The 20,707-nt window shown below is 41.4% G+C and overlaps 1 protein-coding gene across 4 annotated transcripts in view; it reads right to left on the bottom strand.

Annotated features, from left to right (window-relative positions):
- MOXD1 (monooxygenase DBH like 1) overlaps positions 1–20,064 on the bottom strand; it is a 94,574-nt gene extending 74,510 nt beyond the window's left edge. For 2 of the 4 annotated variants that reach the window (XM_069973703.1, XM_069973704.1), the window contains exon 1: positions 16,535–17,071. In XM_069973703.1, coding sequence (XP_069829804.1) covers positions 16,535–16,843 — 309 coding nt within the window. In that variant the 5' untranslated portion in view covers positions 16,844–17,071. Of the gene's footprint in view, positions 1–16,534; positions 17,072–18,858; positions 18,930–19,940 lie in introns of those variants that run through there. The other 2 variants (XM_069973706.1, XM_069973705.1) reach the window with 2 other exon arrangements.
- Between the last annotated feature and the right edge of the window lie 643 nt (positions 20,065–20,707).

Genomic DNA, 20,707 nt, shown 5'->3' on the forward strand with positions numbered 1-20,707 from the left:
GTGGAACACGTGCAGTATTCTCTGTATTTGAAGAAAAATAAAGAGATTTGCATCTAGCGCACCTAAATAAAACTCATCAGAAGGTCATTACTCACGATATCTTTTTCATCTGCTTTTACTCTTGGTGATGAGGTGTTTGTAATCCTTCCGATTTGGAGTTCCAACAGGGTGAGTATAGTCCACGCTGGGAGTACGCCCCGGCCGGTGGCGTGTTCTCAACCAGCTAGCTAGTGTTCCGGTAAGGGTTTACTGTGACGTCACAGAGTTTGTTAAGGAGCAAGGTGAGGACCAAACTTTCTCCTACTAGTTTCCTGAGGAAGGCGTTGGTAACGCTGAAACTAGTAGGAGAAAGTTTGGTCCTCACCTTGCTCCTTAACAAACTCTGTGACGTCACAGTAAACCCTTACCGGAACACTAGCTAGCTGGTTGAGAACACGCCACCGGCCGGGGCGTACTCCCAGCGTGGACTATACTCACCCTGTTGGAACTACAAATCGGAAGGATTACAAACACCTCATCACCAAGAGTAAAAGCAGATGAAAAAGATATCGTGAGTAATGACCTTCTGATGAGTTTTATTTAGGTGCGCTAGATGCAAATCTCTTTATTTTTCTTTGTATTAATTATCACACGGGAAACTACGGGTATCCCCACTGTGCATCAAAAGCAGCACACTAATTGCCTATGTAGTACAGCGCCGTGTAAGATATACACACAGTATATACATTATATTCTCTGTATTTGCTTGTCCTTCTGAGTATTATACATAGTACCCGTCTTGATGCTTCATTAAGTGGCCTCATGCATAAGCTAGTCATTTGCTGTTTGTTACTGTATGTAACAGCACCTATGTTACTGATTTGAGGTGAATGTGGGCCATGTGATCTTAGCGGGGATCCGTGACTGATAGAAGTATTTGGTATCTTTCATCTTTTATGTCTTTTAGCATGTTTTTGTGATTTGTATTTCTTTATTATAAATGAGGTATGGCCTGTTTTTAAACATGTCCATCTTTGTATATGTTAGGTTTATGTTTAGTATTAGCTGCCTTTGTCTTTTGTAACTTTTGTTCAATAGTCTGATGCATTTTTGTGGTAGGTGGTAGGAGATGTCCATGAGGCCCTATGGAGTTGAAGCACTAACCACTTGGGTTTGTCTGTGTATGAAGGATCTAGGCTGCCTGAACACAAGAGTAGGAGGGCGCTACAGCCTCACTCACACTTAGTCTTCCGGCAGCAGGGAGCGGAGATAAGTCCGAGCTGCTCGCTTGCACAGGAGGATCTCTGCAGTTCAACAGGGTCCTTAATGCGGACAGGAACCAGAGGAGAACCAGAAGGTGTCCAATCACTGGAGTTAATGCGGTAGCAGTGAAGTAAATGAGAGCGCTTTCTATCCAGTGCAGTAACAGAAAGGGGGCACAGGGGGCTCATATTATCGAATTCGTATTACCAACTCACATTTTTTTTTAATCATTGGCTTATCTTGCAAAACACTCTCAGGTCAAGTTATTGGTCATCCAAGGTTTCACAGCAAAGAATAAGAATCCTTGGGTTTTAAAGATATAATCAACGTATAAAATACAAGTAGAAACATACCACATTTACAAGTATGTTTTGGACATGAAACTATGGCCCAGGTGGTTGGCTGTTTTTCTGTCATAGAATTTGCTCCCGCAATCAGGACCCGCAACCTGCTGAAATTGTAAATAATTTTATGGTCTTATGTTTATTTTTATATATAGTTTATTTTATTCTGTTGCATAGATGTCTAAGATGTATTTAGATTCTTCTAACTTTTCTGCCCAGACCACAACCATAACAGTATCGCCCTAATTGTAAATTGAGACTCTACTGGACTGCACTTTTGGGCAGATGGTGGTGCTGCAAGGAAAACTGGATGGGTAGAATGTGTGAAACTTGCATCACCCCCCCTGTAACCCCAATGACCTTTGAGGAACCAACTTCTACTATGTCAGTAGGACCATGGACTTTCAATGTAGCTTTATATGGAGAAAAAAAACCTTTACTATTAGTAAACCAATCCATTTTATGTACTATTTGCAAAAAAAATAACACAATAAAGAGAAAGTAATTCATAGCAGACAGTTTACAAAAAAAAAAAAACACTTTTTGGGTTATGTTCTCACAACATCTTTTGTAGGCAAAATAACGGCTGTTTTTTTTTTATAATGATGGTTGTAAATAATGATCATGATTATTATTGTGGGCCGTCATTGTAAAATAACTACTGTTATTTTAAAAACAACGGCCATGATTTTGCATAAAAAGACTTTGTTTAAACATAACCTTCATGTGTTTGTGTGGTCCTACTTCTATCTCTTTTGATCCCTTATCGCTGTCTGCCACAGAGGTCTTCTCTTTTTAACTACTACTATCTCTATCGGCTGCTAAAGTTCACACTAAACCGAACATTTAGCAAAGTTTTGACAGAATTAGTTTATTGATCTCTTTCTAGGATGGGGTAAGTACCATAGAAATTTTCCCCATAGGCATTGGTTCAAGGAATTGGCTTGTCTAGGCTGTCAAAAGCCTAAAGACAAACCAAGGGAGAGAAAAAGAAGAAAGCTGGCACCGGCGCCTCGTGTGATACCTCAATACACCAAGGATAAGGATTATGTAAGAAGGTGCTCACCTGGATGCCACTTGGGCTTTGCACTTTTATATATCTGATGAAGAGGACGTATGTCTTCGAAACGCGTCATATTTGTGCTATATTAAATATATTTTTCACTATATTAAATTCATTTTTTTAAGCTTTCGGCCACTTCTCTATGTGGACAGCGCTGACCGTGAGTACCTTAATTCCTTTTTATTTTATTCACTTAAAGACAAACCAGTCACTGAGGCTTCTGGGAGAACCTTCAAATAGGTGAAGTGTAAAGTAAAGCCTAGCGGATCACAATCAAGCAGCTGGAGGAGAATACAAGCGAGCACAGGGGTGTTGTAGGCAAGGACTGCGATTTACATAGCTTGCCTACTGCAACCAGGAAATGAAAAGTGTCAAGCAGGTGGGGCCTGTCATTCACGTGATCCTAGCACTGCTACTCCTCACTGTGCTGTATTCCTACCCCTTTGCATAATCAGGGCCAAGCACTGGGTATACAGCACAATGAGGATTAGCAGTGATAGGGCCCAGGTAAAAAAGCCTTGTTTTATGAAAATAGAAATACAGAAAAAAGCAACAAAGGTTGAATGCTTTTATTGATATCTGTAAGTGTAAGTTTTCAGGGGTGACCTATTTGCTTTAAATTACCATATTTTTGACACAATCTTTTTATTTTTATTTTAATGCAGAGCTTATTTTTTGTGTGGAGATCTGCACTTGTATCCTTGTCATTTTAGGATAGATGGGACTTTTTGATCACCTTCTGTGCCATTTGTTTGTTATATGAGATGAACATTCTAGTCTTGTTTTTGTTGACACAGTCAGATTAGCTCTAATAAATCTATTAGCTCTATTAGATCCCATTGTCTTCATTCCTTTATTTTGTCTGCTTTAGTCTTTTATTTTACTCAGACCATAATACAATGCTTGGTATTTTTCCTTTTTTGTCTTTGTTAAATGATGAAAGAGTCAATTGATATCTCAATAACTTCAATTACTCTTGGCATTCAACCTTCTTTTGAATTGAAAGTCTTTCATCTCACACAGACTATGTATATATCTTTTGTTTTCTAATTAAACACTGATTCTTCAGGCATTACAGTTTTCATTATTTCCTTACATGGGAGTAAAGTAATCTGTCTGCACCTTGCATTATTGTAGAACACAGCCGTCTGATCAAAGATAATTGAATACCTGTATTTTTCAGCAAAAGAGATTTACATTGAGGCTATGTTCACACTGCGTATGAATCCGTCCGTAGTGTGAACCGCGAATATACGCACGTAGTTTTGAGGTTGATGCGTTCGCTTGAAAGTATACGATATACGCCCGCACAGTGCACACTACATATGAGCTTACGGCGGATCGTATACGGCTCCGTGAAAAATGAACAAGACCATTGTTTGAGGACGGAAATGTTGAAACTCACGGCCGTGGATTTCCATGCGGTCCCGTACAAAGTACTTATTTCAGCCAAATTGAACTTGATTTTTCGATCCAAAAGGTTCTGTGTGGTTTACGGGGCTGGGCGAAGATTTCCAAGTAAATGACCTGTTTCAGATCGCTTCGAAACAAGCTAGGGAAGCATAACTGTACTACGGGCGTATGTTCGCGGTTCGTACGCATCCGGCCGCATGTCTATTTTTCCCACACCCGTAGTTTCAACTGCACATGTACGGTGACGTACGATTTACGGACGGAATCATACGCAGTGTGAACATAGCCTAAATGTTTTTATATTAAAAATATGTACCTTATTCTGTTTATATCAGAACCTCAATTTTGCTCTTTTTTACACTGTACATTCCAAACACAACTGTATTTGGGCACTAATATGTGTGTTCACGTGTGTACTTGAGTTAGTATTGAATACAGAGCCAAGAATATGAAGAAGTGGAGCAAGGAAAGACTAGACTCCTCTTCTTTTCAAAAGAGTCCCTGGCTTTGTGTTAGTGTTCATCGAACTGTTCGAGAAAAGTTAAGTTCAATACGAGCATCTCGATTTTCTCGAACTCAAACCAAACTTTTTACTGTTCGTTCAAGTTAGTGTTAACTAGTTAGTGTTCAAGATCAAGTTTGAGCACCTTTCTGCCAGCCAATCAGTGCAGACCACATATAAGTGTCAAAAGCGTCATTGCTAAGGTGTAAGGGTCTCATTGGCTGCTAAAATCACGTGACCATCTCATGGATCACGTGATGTGTCCTGGATGCCATTTTCTACTCACTCACTGTGCTGTACAGACTGCTCTCTGACTGTCTGCTTGCTTGCTGCTATTTAGCTTAGGTAGTTAGTTAGTTAGTTAGTTAGTTAGTGGGGTGTTTACCAAGCTTAGGGACTTTAAGACAAGGTTAGTGACGTAGGGACAAGCTTAGGGACTTAGGGACAAGCTAAGACTTACAGTAGTTAGAAAGCATTCCTCTTCATAGACAGCAATACTTAGGTCTAATATTGCTGGCTGCATCTTGGATACTCTGGGCCCAAAAGTTCATTTTTGTCAGTTTTTATTGCTGAATAACAGTGTAAAAAAAAGTCTCCACATCTGTCATCCAAATCAATCAATGGTACATAGGAGTTGCTTAATAAATTTATCCTGGGTGGCTAAAAGTTAATTTCTGTCAGTTTTGGGGGTAAAATACCTTTCAAATATACTGTGCTATTGTCATAGATATATATATATATATATATATATATATATATATATATATACGGTATGTTATTGTCATAGAAATAAATATATATATATATATATATGTAGAGGCGGACTGCCTCTACATAAATCCCGTGCGCGCCAGTGCGCGCGGCAGGAAACCTACGCCAGCTCAGAGCTGGAGTAGGTTTTCTTTTTTTTTTATGCTAATCTAATGATGGATAGCGCGGACTCTGAGTGACCTCCATTATACTGACTACTATACAAGATGCTGCGAAAGCTTGGGTGACCTCCATCATACTGACAACTAAACAAGATGCTGGGAAAGATGGGTCACCTCCATTATACTGACTACTATACAAGATGCTAGAAAAGCTGGGTGACCTCCATTATACTGACTACAGAATGCTGGGAAAGCTGGCTGACCTCCATCATACCTGGTATAAGATGCTGGAAAGCTGGGTGACCTCCATTATACTGACTACTATACAAGATGCTAGGACAGCTGGGTGACCTCCATTATACAAGATGCTGGGAAAGCTGGGTGACCTCCATTATACTGCCTACTATACAAGGTGCTAGGAAAGATGGGTGACCACCATTATACTGACTACTATACAAGATGCTAGGAAAGCTGAGTGACCTCCACTATACTGATTTTAAGATGCTGGAAAGCTGGGTGACCTCCATTATACTGACTACTATACAAGATGCTGGGAAAGATGGGTGACCTCCATTATACAAGATGCTAGAAAAGCTGGGTGACCTCCATTATACAAGATGCTGGGAAAGCTGGGTGACCTCCATTATACTGACGATACAGGATGCTAGGAGGGAAGGGAAGGCTGCGGCAACACTCCATGGGTGTCCGGTGGCCCTGCATTCCAACTCAACTCTGCTACGTCACTACCTCAACTTTGCTACGTCACTACCTCAACTCTGCTACTTCACTACCTCAAATCTGCTACTTTACATCCTTACTACCTCATCTCTGCTACTTTACTATCTCAACTCTGCTACCTCAGTTATCCATTGAAAGGAATGAAGTATTTCACCCTCTTTTCTGTCATTCTTAGAACCCAATTTTCTTCTTTAAGTTGTTCCATGTATCCAGTTTACTCTTTTGGATGGTAATTTGTAACGCCTGGAGTAGTGGATCCACTGGACCGTCACCAGCGATGGCACTAACCTCACCAGGGAGCGGAGTCTAAGGGGCCGCTGGTTTTCACCAGAGCCCGCCACAAGGCGGGATGGACTTGCTGCGGCAGGCGACCCCCAGGTCGCTACCCCTGGCTTGGTTGCTGGTGACGGCAGGCGAGGCGTGGCAGGAGCAGTAGGCAGGAGATCGTGCAGGCAGAGGACAGAAGGCGTGCTCGCAGGTGGCGGACAGGGCTCAGGAACAATGGGAAGGCAGCGGGCAAGGATTGGGACAAGGACTAAGGACAGGAAACAGGGGCAAGGACTAAGGTCAGGAACAACAGGGGGCTGGGCCAAACGCTATGGGAAGCATATAGAGGCTCCAACACAAGGGACAGGGCATGCTGGGATTTATAGGGGAGTGATTGGTGCAACTAACCAATTAAGGGCGGACTGGCCCTTTAAATCTGAGACAGCCGGCGCGCGCGCGCCCTAGGAGGCGGGGACGCGCGCGCCGGCCGGCACAGACCGAGACAGGAACGGAGGAGAGGTGAGGCGCCCCAGGGGCCGAACTAGCAGCAGCGCCGGGTCCCTACACAAGGACCCCGGCGGCTGCATGGGACAGGAGGCGGTCGCGGCGGTGACCCGGAACGCGGGAAGCCGCCGCGGCCGTGACATAATTTCAGCTACTCCTCGCCTGTATAGGTCTAAAAATTAACCCGAACATCTCTGATTCACTCATCACTAATGTTTACCAGTTACAAATGACCTAAATGTGTGAATACAACCCCAGATGTGATGGCAGCAAAAACTGCAAAAAAGATCCTACAATTGGTCATGTGGCCCTCCCCACCCTAAGGCCCTATTACACGGGCCAATCATGAGGAGCAAGATCAGTGCTTATCTACAATGCTTGGGACATTTATTACAGCCCCCCCCCCCCAGCAAACCTAACATTCACATTACTTTATAAAGCATATTCAGAAAAGTAGTGAAAAAAACTTGGTGTTTGCACACCGGTACCTTAGCACCTCCGGACAGCTGTCCTTCATATATCCGGACTCTTTAAAGAAAGGAATCCCCGAACTCTGGTCATAGATCCATAAGTAGACATGCTTTATTCAGGGTGCTGGTACAAAAATCGATTGACGTTTCGGAGGATAAGCTCCTCCTTCCTCATGCGCAGGGACGTAACGGGTGGGAGTTCAATATTTGAGTAAAGACATTAAGACATTTGTGTAATAGAACAATATCACATATATGCATTTTATGTTACAATTCATATATTACTCGCATGATCCTTTATGAAGGAGAACCAACATACGATACGTTTATAAAAATACTTGAAAACTACATGTTTCATTGAGTCCTTTCGGACTCAATGTCTCAAGCTCGGTGATCCAATATGCTTCACGTTGGAGTAACCATCTACGGTTCTCCTCACTGATTTTTGTACCAGCACCCTGAATAAAGCATGTCTACTTATGGATCTATGACCAGAGTTCGGGGATTCCTTTCTTTAAAGAGTCCGGATATATGAAGGACAGCTGTCTGGAGGTGTTAAGGTACCGGTGTGCAAACACCAAGTTTTTCTCACTACTTTTCTGAATATAGTGTATTGAGCGGGACGCGGTGGAGGTCCTGAAGTGAGAATCTAGTGCATATATACAGTATATATATATATATATTGCTGTTTTTTTACGCATTACTTTATAAAGTCCAGTTGATTTGACTATTCAGGGAAAGTGCAGATAGTCAACCAACAAGTAGAATCCCAATATCTCAGGAACAGGAAGGTGTAGCAAAAAAAAAAATTAACTTTTTTTTTTAAAGAATCGACAGGTCCTATTTAACACTACCCTGCAGAAAACTTGCATATAAACGAATTTATTAAACTCAAATTAGGAAAGAAAATGTTTTTACTATTTAAAATGGTTTTTAGAAATCAAATCAAATGGATGAAAATTCCACAGAGCTAAAGCTGGGAATGGAAGGGCTGTTGGGAAGTTTGAATTTATTTGAATTTGGACAGCTGTTGTTTATGTGCCACTCATTTAAGTGACCAAAGTGATTCAGAAATAATTTCCTGAAACCTTCTAGTCTTACTGCACAGAGGTTCTCTGCTGGATTTATGGGGCACAGAATAGTTCTCAAGTGCTAAAAAGACAGCCGGACTGTCTCCGATTCCAGGCACTATCAGGACCACTGAGCTATGGAACAGTTGTAATAATAATCATCTCACATCAGACCTTACCGATTTAACAAATTACAATTCAATAAAACATTTATGTACTTATGCAGGGCTGTGACAAGGAATGGGCAGGATAGACACCCGCCTACGGCACCAAAGCCTACCCAGCCCAGAGGGGTGCAATTGTTGGCAATTACTAGCACCACTTGCATGGAAGCAGATGGTGTGAGGAACCGCTGGTTCATTGGTTAATGAGCCTGCAGGGACACCTATCTACCTATGAGAGGGGCACTTGGCTAATTAAAGGGGGTACCTACCTGAGGTAGTTACCTACGGGGGCAACTATTTACCTACAGTATAGAAGGGCACCTGGCAACTTACAAGGTGGATACTGGGTGCATTTATCTACTGGGGGCACCAGCTACCTTACTATGGGAGAGGAACTGGCTACATAGTGGGTGGCTACATACTGGGCACCAGGCTATCTGCAGAGAAATAACTTTATATTGAGGGATACACCTATTTCTTTACTGGAGTTAAATATGTTATGGGGGCACATGTCTACCCACTGGGGGGCAGCTACCTACCGTGGCACATCTACCTACTAGAGAACAAATTACTAAAAAAAAAAAGGCTCCTAACCACAAAGGGGTATTAAAACCATTTGGGGCTCTTTGGGTGGGGATAAAGCAAAGATGATGATGGAAAAGGTGGAGAACCTATGGTATTTGTCTGATTCTGAGGATACAGGTGATAGATGGGAAAAGTCATCATGGCAGCCTGGGCCGAGTGGAAAATAAAAGGTAAGGGAATGTCTAAGGTCAGAGAAGATGCCCCCTGTGAGTCACTGGATGTAACTGGATGTAATCACTGATAGGGTTTGCAGAGCCTGTGTATCTACCACTACTTGGAAAAACATGATGAAGGCTGCATTTCCGGTACAAAGTGTAGCCTTTTTCAAGCAGTACTACTTGGAAGTGCTGTCAAATTGGGTCCGGTTTGGTAAGACATGCACCCACCCATGTGCCTGTGCTGCTTAGACTATGTTTTGTTCTACCACCTTAAGTCTATGTTGTTATGCTTTGTGGTCATGGTCACGGCAGTACTACTAGCCAGTAAAAATATTATAGTAAAATGTAAGGTGATAATATTTGTAGCTTGTATACTGGTGCAATAAATTAACTGTATGACTATGTTTATGCATACGCTTATATAACACATAGGAATTTATTATTATTATTATTATTATTATTATTATTATTATTATTATTGGGTGGGTGGGGGGTGCATTATCTGGCTTAAAATAGCATAAAAATGCCTTACCCCAGTCCTGTACTTATCAGTACTTATCTCAGTACTCAGTAGTATAAAGTAAGATAATCTGTAGTATAAATGAATATTCAAGAAATTTAAAGACAGATAGATTTCATAGATTTCTCCCGGAAATTGTCTGAAAATAGGAATGCACCATACATTAATAACTAATAACTAGGGATGAGTGAATTTACATTACAAACAAAGCAAAGTGCTTTGTTTGCTTGGAAGTCGGCTTATACATCGTCTGCCTTTGATCTTCATGCCGCCCCCTAATGATCCACCTTGGCTGCCTGAAAAAGCCTGATCCAGTCCTGGGAAACTGGAAGAAGTTGCCCAGGACTGGATCCAGCTTTTACAGGCACCTGAGGTGAAGTGATAGGGAGCAGCATGGAGATCAAAGGCAGCAGGAAATAAGCCGACTGCCAAGCAAACAAAGCGCATTGCTTTGTTTGCAATGTAACTTCGTTCATCTCTACTAATAACCCAAGCATTTTGCAAGGCAATCTAACAATTTTTAAAAATTGTAACTAAATTGTAGAAAGTCCTCTCAACCCACCGCTTGCTGCTTTACTCAGTAATGTCAGTAATGGGATGCATTCTGCCTTCTGTCAAGGACCCTGTAGAACTGCAGAGATCGTCTTGTGGAAGTGAGCATCTCGGCCTTATCTCCTCTCCCGCTGACAGCGAGTGAGGCTGTGGCGCCCTCCTACTCCGGTGTTCAGGCAGCATAAATCCTGTGTGCAGAGATGTAACCCACTATATTCCACTCAAAAATATAATTTGGTATGTTACAACTTCCGAGTCAGACTCATTTTAGAGTGACAGCCAGCTCAGTCAATCACTGGCCTCACTGAGTGGCTGAACAGGCTGTTACCCTGAGACGACTGGGACCCAAAGATGCCATAAGAGAACATCAGGGGAGTACAGAAAGGTAAGAATATACTGTTTTTTCTGTTATTACCATGGGCAGCAACATATAAAAAGTAGATTTAAAAATTCTACTTTTTATATGTTGCTGCCCAAGGTGATAACACAAATAAAATATCCCTTTAACTGATAAGCCCCTTCTTGACTAAAACAGTGTTTCCTACTAATATAGAACACCTTAGCTATCTTATTTTTGGATTGTGGAATAAATTGTCTGCATTTCAATAATTTCTTATGGGAAAATTTGCTTTGATATATGAGTGGTTTGGATTACAAGCACGTTCCCGGAACAAATTATGCTCGTGATCTATGTCTGTAGCCAGTAAATTCCTTAAAGAGAACCTGTCACCTTTAAAACAGTTGTCTGGGGAAGAAAACATTTTTACAAAGGGGCTTTGTAAATAACAAAAATAGCAAATTAAGCATAACCTCTTTTCATTTTTTTTTTTTTTAATCATCATCTAGAATTTATCTACACAGTGGATAGATGAAAAATACGTCTGGCTGGAAAAAACTCTTAAAGGGTTTAATTTCAACAAGTTATATCCTCTTAACAGGATAGGGAATAACAAGATCGGTGGGCGTCCGCATAAGAATGGAGGTAAAATGTTCACCAGAATGAATAGCGTGCACTGCACATTCCTGACCAGATCATCATTCATTCTTTTTGGGACTTGCTAGGCACTGAGCTAGACACATTAACCCACTCATAATTTTAGTTTTGCCACCTCAGTTGATAAAATAAAGCCCAAGAAGTATTGATGTAAAGAATATATTCTTTAAAGAGTTTAATTTTGTCTATGTCAGGTAAGTAAACCTATATCAGTAGTTGGGAGCTGTACTACTGGCATTACCGCTCAATGGTTGCGATAGTGACCAGGCCCCTACTCTCACTACATGCTCTACCTATGCAGACCCCTCGAATCGGCTTTGAAAATGACAGATGGTTCAGGGAACCGCAGGGAGCTAGCCTGCAGACTGCTCTCCCTCTGTTTAATTGGATTAGTGTTCTTTACAATGCTGATACAATTGAAAAGTTGGGAGTGCTAGCATAAGCATGGAAGTGCTCTGCCCCCTGTCCTGCCACTGGGCACTTCTTAAAAATGTTGGCAGCGTGTGGTTAGCTCTATTTGCATTGTACAGCATCCAGACCTGACCAGAGGAGGGCAGAGAAGTGGAGTACTGCAGGAGCCAGGACAGATGAGCATAACTAAAACCCCATCATGTATTCCAACAGCTAGGGAAACACATATTGGGAAACTTTGATTAGGTGCACAGTGGTACAGTACATGAGCTGAAAGTGGCACAGCATATTAGGTGACATAGGCAAAGTAAAATAGAGGACAGTGGCGCAGTACATTTGGGGACACTGACACAGTACATTAGAGGGGACAGCAGCACAGAACATTAGGGGACAACAGCACAGTACATTATAGGCAACTGTGAAACAGTACACTAGAGGACAGTTTTTCGGTACATTGGAGGGGACACTAGCAAATAAGATTACAGAAGACAGTGGCACAGTAAAATAAAGAGGACAGTGGTACAGTGCATTAGAGAGGACAGTGGCACAGTAAATTAAAGAGGACAGTGGTACAGTACATTTGAGAGGACAGTGGCACATAACATTAGAGAGAACAGTGGTGCATTACATTACAGAGGACAGTGGTACAGTGCATTAGAGAGGACAGTGGCACATAACATTAGAGGACAGTGGTATAGTACATTAGAGAGAACAGTGGTGCATTACAATACAGAGGACAGTGGTACAGTGCATTATAGAGGACAGTGGCACAGTACATGAGTGAGGACTGTGGTACAGGACATTAGAGAGGACAGTGGTACAGTACATTAGAGGGGACAGTTGCACAGTACATTAGAGGGGACAGTTGCACAGTACATTAGAGGATGGTGGTACAGTACATTAGATGGGACAATGGTAGAGTACATTAGAGAGGACAGTGGTACAGTACATTAGAGAGGACTGTAGCACAGTACATTAATGGACAGTGGCACAAAATATTAGGAGACAATGGCGCAGTACATTAAAGTCAAATGTGAAACAGTACATTAGGGGCCAGTTTTGGTACATTAAAATGAACAATAGCACTGTACAATAGAGAGGACAGTGGCACATTACATTACAGAGTACAGTGGCAAAGTATAGTAGAGGAGACAGTGTCATACTTCATTTGGGCACACTTCAATTGCCCAGTTGGGTAGGGGGCAGTGGCATCATTAAAAAACTTTAGGAGGTGCAGTGGCACAATAAAATGATGTTTATTCAATACGTTATACTCACCTGTTTCATCCCCACCATGTCTAGCGCTGCTGCTCTTATCGTCCATGCCACCTTTGCTTAGTTTCCTACAGAAATTACATGCCCAGTCATTGGTTTCTAGGTTTTGTGCCATCTACTGCTGAGGCCAGTGATTGACTGCAAGGTATACAGTTACATCATCAGGGAAGTAAAAAAAAGATGGTGGCTAGGACCAGAGAAACAGCCCTGGGCACAGAGGATATAAAACCGGTACAGTATAGCTTTTTTTATTACAATTTTCTGACAATAACTTTTCTTTCTTTGACAATAGTCTTTTCTCGTTAATTCATACAATCCCTTCAAGGGGTCATGGTGGCAAGCATAAATTTTGACCCATGGCCCATGTGCTGAGCTAGGTAGGTGGGAGTTAAAGAGGTGCATAGTGTTTATTTGATAACTTTTGCATTTTCTTTTTAAACAACCCTTTTTCAACTCCATTGACTTTAAGTGATGTTGAGTAAATTACACTATTTATACCACTGAGACCTTCTGCTAATGCTACTCAACATTAAATAATGGGATATGCTTGGGTGATCCTTGTTTGGGAAAACATGCCAGAATTCTCAAACTGCCACCTGCTGTGTTCCTGGCATAAACTCCACTAAGAAAAATATATTAGTAACCAACTGTGGTGTAACAGATGTAAGACAATAAATATCTGTTAGAGAAGACAAAATCTGGCTTAGCATAGTCTAAATTGCATAAATCTGAAAATCTGAATCCATTTAGGAATACAATGTAGCAGTAGTACCATTAGAAATGAAACACATCTGAGTGGTTTACATCTAGTTTGTATCAATGATATACATGTGATATACAAATATATAAAAGCTGAATAGATAAGCTTAAAGCGAATGTCAGGTACATTGCTTTGGGCCTTTTACATGAATGGATCCGTGTTGGCGTGGGGATGCCGGTGGCACGATTCTTTTTTTTTTAACCATTGCCCAGTTCCCTCGCGCTGCGTCTATTACCGAGCACAGCATCAAGCACTGGGGGCGGGCCAGCCGCCCCCCAGTGTGACAAAAAACCCTCCCCCTGTGATGCGGCTCCATTGATTGTAATGTTGCCTCATCACAGAGGGGAAGGGGGGTTGATGACGGGTTGGTACCAGATGCTACATTTGCTTTAAGAGATAATATTTTTGAGATAGTGGTTTGGTAATTGTCTCTTATTAGATATAACCTATTACCAAGGGTGCAAAGTCATGTTACATTAAACAATCAATTATGTTCACAGATTTAGATTTTTAACACCTTAACAACAGAGGGCATAAATTCAGGCCCATGGTGTCTGGGCTTTCACGCTTTTGGGTGTAAATGGATGCCCTTCTGGGTTATAGAACTATGAAGCAAGCTTGCTTTACAGAGGGTGAGGACCGGTTGGGAAAGGATCAGCAGCTGGGTCCTCACTGTCAATGACAGGCCACAAAGGTCGCATGGCAGCCCGCCATTACCCCTTAAATGATGCGATTTCTGCTTCACCTGTCACTTACCGATGGTAACCCCCTTATGACTGCGGGGGGTCTCAAACTACTTACCTTCGTGCAGTCTGATCGCCAATCTTCTCATAGAGTCTGCTTCAAACAGGCACTATGAGAAGATTTCAGATAACACTGATCAATGCTATGCTATGGCATAACATTGACCAGTGTATGCAATCTAATAGTAATAGGTAATAGTTCCCCTGGGGGACTTAAAAACTTAATTGTCTGATCTATTGAAATAAAACAATATTGTTTGTGCATGGTAAACAGCATAAAGAAAAAGCGGTATAAATGTCAGGATTGCTGATTTTTTAAAATTACATTTTATCTTAAAAAAATTCTAAAAAGTGATCAATATGTCCCATCTACACATATATGGTAATAAAACTAGAGATCATGGTGCAAAACAATGACACTCCATAAAGAACCATGGATGAAAAAATAGAGATCATGGTGCAAAACAATGACACTCCATACAGAACCATGGATGAAAAAATAAAAGCTATTTAGAAAATAGTAAAACATTATAAAATGTATGTAAACTTGCATAGGGATTAATTGAGATGAATAAAAATAAAGCCAGGAATGGATAAAAAAAATGGGAGATCTCAGTCTTTCCTTTATGACCTATTCCCCTTTTTTATGTGTTCCTGGCTTTGGTTTCAATAATTGCAATTAAAGGGGTAGTGCGGCGGTAAAAAATTATTCACAGAATAACACACATTACAAAGTTATACAACTTTGTAATGTATGTTATGTCTGTGAATGGCCCCTTCCCCGTGTCCCACCACCCCCACCCGTTTACCCGGAAGTGTAGTGCTTTATACATACCTGATCCGTGCCGACACGCGTCCGCCATCTTGTGCCAAACGTCATCTTCGGCTGGCACGCGTGTCGGCACGGATCAGGTATGTATAAAGCACTACACTTCCGGGTACACGGGTGGGGGTGGTGGGACACGGGGAAGGGGGCCATTCACAGACATAACATACATTACAAAGTTGTATAACTTTGTAATGTGTGTTATTCTGTGAATAATTTTTTACAGCCGCACTACCCCTTTAAAAGCCTGACTGTGTGATCACACCCTAATAGGCTGAATGTATAGTGCAATCACCCTACCTGCATTTCTGTTAGGCTATGTTCACACGCTGTGAACGACCGTCCGTTTTGTGACCCCGGCCGGGTCCCGGAACGGCCAGTCTCTGCCCGGATCATCCTGGCCGGTACTTAAGTACCGGCCAGATGATCTTTCCGGCCGCAGGGTTCTGATGCGGGCGCAACAGCGTGCTCCCGCATCAGAACCTCCCACAGCACACAATGAAGCAAGCGGCCGCCGCTCGCTTCATTGTGTGAACTGACAGGGTTTCCTACGGCCGCAATTCATTGAATTGCTGCCGCAGAAAAATGACATGTCAGTTATTTGCGTCGCCGCACGATGTGTATACGCTCCGGCCGGGACCCCATAGATCAATAGGCAGTGTACATAGGCGCATAAAGTACGGCCGTTGTTGCTGATGGCAACAACGGCCCTACTTTTACGTAGTGTGAACATACCCTTACACTGTATTATGTCATTTAGCGTCATCCATACTAAGTACTTCTAAGATCTCTTATGCAAACATATTAGTAAACCATTGACATCCAGCACAGCTCTATGCATGCTCGAAGTAATATACTTTACTACACCTATACAACTCACTTAAATTTAACAAAGCTATTAAAACTTTTGAGTGTTACATATAATAAACCACTTACAGCACATACATTTTTCAGCGTTAAATACAAAATGTAACCTGCAAAACCAATGCTACAGTATCTAATTTAGTTCATTTTTTATTTAGTTAATATTAGTTTATTAGTTTTCAGGCCAGTATACTCACCTGGAAATATGGTTTGCCTTTTTCAATGCCTCCAATAACTATATCAGAAGATGCCATGGCTCCATTGGGAGAAAACCCTAAACCGACATAGCCCAGGGTCTCCACCTGTACAAGAAATGTGATTATGTTATCCTTGTGCATCCAGTACATTTGATATTTTCCTTGGGAATCCAGAACAGCGCTGTGATGATAACTCTGCAGATCCAAGTCCATTGCTGCAGTAAAAAGAGGTAGCAGAAACATGTATGCAAGCATCTTCATGTAAGTTATCCTCCCAAGTGAAGTAACAGGATTAAAGTACACTTTCATTCAGCTCTCTCCTATTCAACAAACTACTCAACACTGAGTGCTCTAGCCCTAGAGCGTGTGTGCTCTGATGATCAGAGGAGGAGGGAAAAGCATGAAGCTCTTCAGCAGGAGGCTTGTGCTACTTGTCCCTTTCAGGAAGCAAAAAGCATGGCTTGAGCCTTCCTCAGTTAACTAGGCTTCTCACTAGCCTAAGGCTAGACTGCAAGACTGCCTTGATGTACAGTGGAGTGGGCATGCTGCTACATGTGGGCACTTGTCTTTGTGTGTAAGGGATGTCTCCTTTTGTATTACTCCCATGTGCCAAAAATAAACTGCTCAGACCACTGCAAATGCACAAACATCAGCTTTTTAAGTATGTGAAATGTACTTTTAACCCCCTCTCGTGGTGAAAGTCTTCAAGAAGTATTTCACTTTAATAATAGCTTTTATCTTTGAAACATTCCCCATCTTCTGCTTGAGTAAACGAAAATAAATCGCTAAAATAACAATATTCAATCCATGCATTCATACAAAAAACTGAACAAAACGCTAGCAAAACTGGGCTAATGCGTCTCTGAAATGGATAGATTGCACTCAAAAGTCCTTTCTTCCCATCTCGCCTGAAAAACTATCAATCACAAAAGGCCTCATTTACCGTGCACCAAAATGGGGAATTGGGAAATAAGTACATAAAGATTATTCAGGATTTAGATCATGCTTGGAATGATTGAAATGAATCAGTTCCGCAAGGTAAAGCTGTCAAAATTACCTATAGTTTATTTGCTGGAACCAAAGTATTACTACACCTAAAAGCTTCTTCCAGTCAGCACTGAGGACACATCTCTAAATTTTGTAATCCGCCCCCACAAAGGAAAATTTCTACTTAAAGGGATACCCCAGCAAAAAAAGAAATAAAAAAAATCAAATGAACTGGTATCAGAAAGTTAACAAATTTGTAAGCTACTTCTTTTCCAAAATCTTTAAGTTTTCCAGTACTTATCAGCTGATGTATGTCCTGCAGGAAGTGGTATATTCTTTCCAGTCTGAAACAGTACTCTCTGCTGCCACCTCTGTCCATGCAAGGAACTGTCCAGAGCAGGAGAGGTTTTATATGGGGATTTGCTACTGTTCTTGACAGTTCCTGTGACAGACTGAGGTGGCAGCAGAGAGCATTGTGTCAGACTGAATAGAATACACCACTTCCTGCAGGACATACACAGCCTGTAACTTCTTGAAGGACTGAGATTTTTATATAAAAGTAATTTACAAATCTGTATAACTTAACACCAGATGATTTGAAAACAATTTTGTTTTACCTGAATACCCCTTTAACCCTACTGGTCTCCTAGAGGGCCTCCAACCAGAGCCAGTGCAAAGTGAATTCCCCACCTTGAACCTTCCCACCTTACACACTGTACTGCAAAACCATGAGTAAGATGAGGTACACCTTAGACTAAGACTGACACTTGGGCATCAATCTAAGGTGTATGAGGGTGTCCTGAACAACCACTGGTAGTGATAAGGGTCTGGTGCTGATACTTTTCATCCTTTGTTTCAGGAGAGATAATCCAGGGAGAGCGCTCTGTCGCTGCATCTTACCCCACCCCTCCCCATAGAGAACACAGTAACGTTCTAGTGTGTGGGGAGGATTGACAGCGGGTGGAAGAGATAACTGACAGCTGAATGATCGTTCATCCGTCGGTTATTGAAGGTGTATGGCCAGCTTAACTTAAGTCTTTCTGAGCTTTTCCTCTACTGTTTTAAGGTCAGATGCATATTGAAGGATAAAGGCATTTAATTAATAAAATACAAACATATAGGAATAATAATAAGAGTAAAAAGATAGGAAAAAAAAAAAAAAAACAGAAATGCCACAGAGCCCTTGCGGTATTGTACAGAATAGTATAGTGTCCACACGATACAGTAATAAAGTTCAGTAACCGCCAAGATGATTAGTGATCCACTATTCATGAGATAATCTATCAAAGAATGTTTGTATGGTCCAGGGGGAGAAATGTTGTTATTACTTGTCTTACCAGTCTCTGCATCCTGAAGCGGTCCCGGGATTCTGTCACTGTTGCTGTTCTTCCTCTGATGTCAAGTGCACCTTTTCGAAAGTGACGGAGAAGAACATTGAGTGTGCGGTCTCATTGTGGATGAGTGCAAACAGTGTAAAGTTATTAACATAGGAAGATAGCGCAATTAGCACAGAAGGTATGCAGAGCGGTCACTGTGGTGTTTAGAAGTCTTTCAAAGTAAATAACTTAGTCTCTGGATTGTATATAAAGCCAAACGTGTTTCAGTTTTTTTTGTACTGCTGTTGTACCCCTTCTTCAGTGGGAATTTAAAATGAAGCTATTGCTTCACAGGTACACGGAAGACAGTCTGTCTCTGCACTTAATGTACACATTTTACTGTACTTTTCAAGGACAGAAAGGTATAATAACTCAACATGAACCCAGCAAGAAATTTTTTAAGACTGACTCATTATTTCTGCCAGTTTATTACAAATATTTCCTATTTTGCAGCTCCATGGACCCATCTTACTTAGGTAATAAAGATGAGCCTCCTTGGATCTGAGCTGGCATAGATGCACTGTATGAAGAAGGGCGAGCCTCTTGATAAATTCAGAGGTTTAAACCCAGGGAAATTTAAAATTAGAGCTGTGCAAAAAACGCAGCTATTGATGCATCTGCCCCTTCATACACTACATTAGTAAAAAGAAACTCACAGGGAACATAAATATTGGAATATAGAAAAAGAATGTTTGGCCATCAAATGGGCCCAGGAGTAGTGTAGAGTGGACCTGTCAAACTGTTTGGGTTTGGCAATGTTCTACAAACCTGAACACTTGCCATTTGATTCCCTGCAGCTGCAAAACTTGGATTCAGCCCTAGGGCTGCCAGGAAAACATGGTTATAGCCTATGGCTGTATCCATGTTTTTCAGGACTCCCAGAGAATGTTGCTGAACCCAAACACTTTGACAGGTCCCCTCAACACTACCCAAGAATTTGAGTTTTATATTAACAATGAAAGGTGTAAATGCTCATCTGACAACGTAGTAATAAAAGGAATATTTTGGCACTAGAGAAAAAATAGAAATTTAGCTATACTTACATGGATCCTCTGCAGACAAGAGCTTAGAGCTGGACTTTCCCAATGAAAATAACAACTTTTGTTATTTTATGCACAGTACTTTATTCATCAGGGTTGTGCTATACAAAGACTTTTCTCAAGGATTCCTGGCAAACTATAGCAGTGGTTTATACTCTGGTATCTTTCTGGACATTGAGGCTGCATCTGTTTCTTTATAACTGACTCAAAGTTATAAAAAAAATGTTGTGCCCATATAATCTATAATGAAACAAAATCTGTGTTAGGGCTGGTTTTGGAGACCCCTGCTAGTAAAGAGTAATTCTGCTAGTCTAGGACATAGCTTTTTGTAAAAGTTTAATATGCAAGAAGAGGACATAGCTGCTTGTAAGAGGTAATCTGATAGACTAGAAAATAGCTGTAAAGGGTTAATCTGCTAGAGGAGGACAGAGCTGCTTGTAAAATATTAATCTGAGTCTTTCTCACTCACATTGCCAGCCTGCAGGAGACATACCACACTAAGGAGATACACTGCACTGAAGAAAAAAATTACCTTTTCTACTGTTGCTTCTTTTTTCTTCCACCCTTATCTTTTCCTCCTCCTGCTGTCTCATAAAACACAGGACTCATATAATTCCATAATCCCGCATGCAGTAAGGCCTGATTTGCTATGTACACAAAAGCTGATCTGCTAGATCGGCACTCCCTGGTGTCTTCCTGCTTTTTTTCCCACTCCTGAGGGATGCTGCTGACACTGAGGAACTGGTCTCTCCAGTGACAGGCCGCTCAGC

The sequence above is a fragment of the Dendropsophus ebraccatus genome, chromosome 6 (assembly GCF_027789765.1).
Source record: "Dendropsophus ebraccatus isolate aDenEbr1 chromosome 6, aDenEbr1.pat, whole genome shotgun sequence".
Classification (NCBI taxonomy): Eukaryota; Metazoa; Chordata; class Amphibia; order Anura; family Hylidae; genus Dendropsophus; species Dendropsophus ebraccatus.